Source organism: Leptonychotes weddellii, unplaced genomic scaffold, assembly GCF_054177405.1.
Source record: "Leptonychotes weddellii isolate Sample4059 unplaced genomic scaffold, ASM5417740v2 HiC_scaffold_20072, whole genome shotgun sequence".
In the NCBI taxonomy this organism is placed as follows: Eukaryota; Metazoa; Chordata; class Mammalia; order Carnivora; family Phocidae; genus Leptonychotes; species Leptonychotes weddellii.
In genome coordinates, this window is record NW_027787014.1 from 1 (window position 1) to 3,368 (window position 3,368).

The 3,368-nt window shown below is 40.6% G+C and overlaps 1 protein-coding gene across 1 annotated transcript; it reads left to right on the plus strand.

The window, feature by feature from the left end:
• The first annotated feature begins 27 nt into the window (after positions 1-27).
• On the plus strand, positions 28-3,346 carry LOC145718692 (piezo-type mechanosensitive ion channel component 2-like). The gene is made up of 3 exons (XM_081810203.1): positions 28-210; positions 551-643; positions 1,932-3,346. The coding sequence occupies exons 1-3, from the start codon at positions 73-75 to the stop codon at positions 2,106-2,108; spliced, it is 408 nt and encodes a 135-aa protein (XP_081666329.1). The 5' UTR covers positions 28-72; the 3' UTR covers positions 2,109-3,346.
• The last annotated feature ends 22 nt before the right edge of the window (positions 3,347-3,368 follow it).

A 3,368-nucleotide genomic window follows, 5' to 3' on the forward strand; every position in this document is an offset into this window, starting at 1 on the left:
TGTGTGACTCATCTGTTGCAGAGATACCCACAGCCCCGGGGGCAGAAGAAGAAGAAAGTGGTGAAGTACGGCATGGGAGGCATGATCATCGTTCTGCTCATCTGCATCGTCTGGTTTCCCCTTCTCTTCATGTCCTTGATCAAATCTGTGGCGGGGGTCATCAACCAGCCCCTGGATGTCTCGGTCACAATTACCCTGGGAGGGTACCAGGTAACTGCTGTGTACCTCCCCCCAGGTCTGGCGCCCCTGCCCGCATCTTTCCTGACCACCAGCTACAGGATGTTCAGTTAGCTCTTGCAGCCAGATTCCCCCCTGCATTTTAACTGGTCAGCAAATATGTGACATATGAGATAAAGCACAGAAGACATTGAAAGGGTAGTTCTGTTCTGGTGTGGGGCACCAGAGTAATCACTTCAAAAAGAGATCCCTGAGGCCAGTTGCCATTGGGTACTCAGTGGGTGATGATATACTGTGTAGAGATTTCTCTTTTAACCCAGGATGCAGAGACGAGCCTCGGGAGTGTTGACATCACTGTTTCTTTGTTTTCCAGCCCATTTTCACAATGAGTGCCCAGCAAAGCCAGTTGAAAGTTATGGATCAGCCAAAGTTTAATAAATTTATGAAAGCTTTCTCTAGGGACACTGTAAGTAAATGCGTATAGTAGATGTCTGTGAAGACATTTCATCTAGGTGAGCTTACTGCTTGTCATTTTATTCACTGTTCTGCCATGGCCTGTGGTGGTGGGAAGGACTCTTCAGGGATTACCAGTGGCCATTGGCCACTTGGATAATCTGATACATTATGTCTGTATTATTGGATATAAGTGTCAATAAACATAATTTTAATTCAGGACATTTTAATGTAAGCTCAACAGATGTAGGTCCTCTTTTATATTTTTAAATGTTTTTAATTGTGGTAGATACTGATCCCTTTGATCAGTAGATCTACTCTGAGAATCTGTCTTCAGGGAGTAATTCAAAATTTTGGAAAAGCTCTATGCAGGTACCTGCTTGTGATGGCATGCTCTGTATTGACAAAAGTTGGAAGCAACAGAGGGCTCAACAAGTAGGGACTGATTGAATAAATTATGGCAAATGTATCGAGTGAATTTGATAGGCACTGGCTTCTCTAGGGTGGTCGGCATGGGAGAAGGGGTCTACCACTTTTCATTTTATTTACATGCTATGCTGTCTGAATATTTTCCAAGAAACTTCTTTTGTAATACAAGATAATCCTTACAAAGACTATGTGTGGCATGCACACTTCTCAAGATAAAACATAAATGAAGAAGAATATATGCTATTATTTTTTTAAATGATTTCCTACTGCATATAATGGTGATAATATTCTGTTGGCAAAGTTGTGGCTGATGTATTCTTTTCTCTCCACTGCAAACTTACAATAATATGATAAATTGATTTTTCATAATTAAAATTTGCTTTACAATAATACTTTCTTATTTAAAGAAAATGATTAGGTAGGCAGATGCTTAGCTCTTTTATGAAATTATCAGCCTATAATGCACACTGCCCAAACTCATCTCAAGGGATGTGCAGCTCTGAAGGTAGGACCAAGATATTGTGGGTGGATTAAATTTGACTGTCTCATGAGAGAGAACACCCCAAGAGCTGATAAATTTCCTTCTTAGTGGGGAGGAGAAATGACACCAAATCCGTTGATTTTTCTTTATTAATTGGAATGATTCCATACTTATGCTGGTACTGAGATTGCTTTGTGTAACTGGGGCTGCCCATCCCAGTGCAGAGGGGAACAAAATAGTACCATGGAGCACCAAGGCCATCCACTGTAGAAACTGTCCTTCCAGAGAAGAAATCCTCTTTCTGCAGTCCATTAATAGGAAGAGTAATCACTTTATTTATTCATCACCATGTATATGATCTATTTATGCATGTGTATTTGTGCACATACAGGGTGCTATGCAATTTCTGGAAAATTATGAAAAAGAAGACATAACAGTAGCAGAACTGGAAGGAAATTCAAATTCTTTGTGGACCATCAGCCCTCCCAGTAAGCAGAAAATGATAGAGGAACTCATGGACCCCAATAGTAGCTTCTCTGTTGTTTTTTCATGGAGTATTCAGAGGTAGTTACTGTCTTTCCATGTATGATTTCCCCCTTTCCCCCCAGTCCAAACTCGGGGTGGGGGTGGGAGGCTAGAAGGAAAGAAAAATTCAATTGATGTGGATTTTAGTTGACATTATGCTTTGGGAACATTCATTCGATGCTACAGCTAACCTTTGTGTTTATTAAATAATGATCTGCCTGGGAATCTGGCAAAAATAAGGACTTTTTAGTTTTCCTTTTTCCTACTAACTTCAGTCTCTAAAGAGAGGCTGGCAATGAGTTCTGTGAACAAGAGAGAGAGGTAAAGTGAAAAGGAAAAGGGTAAGGACTTATAAAATGAAATAGTCTGATGACTGTAAGATTTCCCTGAAAGGGTGAATTTTGGTCTTATGAAGAAACGAAGAACTTGCAGCCTCGGAAACCGCAATTCTCATTACATCCCCCCAACATGGGGAAACCCTAACAGATCTTTTCTCCGCGTGTGGGGTGTGAGAGCAGCCTGGCAGCCCCAGGAGGGGGAGAGCTGAGACTCCTTCTCACCTAACCTGAGCCAATGGCCAGCATGCAGCCACTACTTTGCTCTTTTGTTTTTTAAGTTTTTATTTAAATTCCAGTTAACATACAGCGTGATATTAGTTTCAGATGTACAATATAGTGATTCAGCACTTCCATACAACACCCGGTGTTCATCACAAGTGCCCTAATCCTTAATCCCGTCACCTAGTTCACCCATCCCTCCACCCACCTCCCCTCTGATAACCAACAGTTCGCTCTCTGTAGTTAAGAGTCTGTTTCTTGGTTTGCCTCCTTCTCACTTTTTTTTTTCACCTTTGCTCCTTTGTTTTGTTTCTTAAATTCCACAGATGAGTGAAATCATATGGTATTTGTCTTTCTCTGACTGACTTGTTTTGCTTAACATAATACTCTCCAGCTTTATCCACATCTTTGCAAATAACCAGATTTCATTCTTTTTGGTGGCTGAATAATATCTATATCTATATCTATCTATCTATATAGATCTATCTATCTATATAGATAGATATAGATATATATACACACACACACACCACATCTTCCTTATCCATTCCTAAGAGCATGTCTTAGGAAAAGCTCCTGCATTCAAAAACCCATTGTGTTGCTGATCCTTAGACTTCAGAACTCTCTTCCAACATGGCCCAAGACAACTCTCCAAACAAGACCATAACAATGAATCAGAGACGCAGCCGCACCAAATTCACAGAAGATCAATTGAAAATCCTCATCAAGGCATTTCACCAAAATCC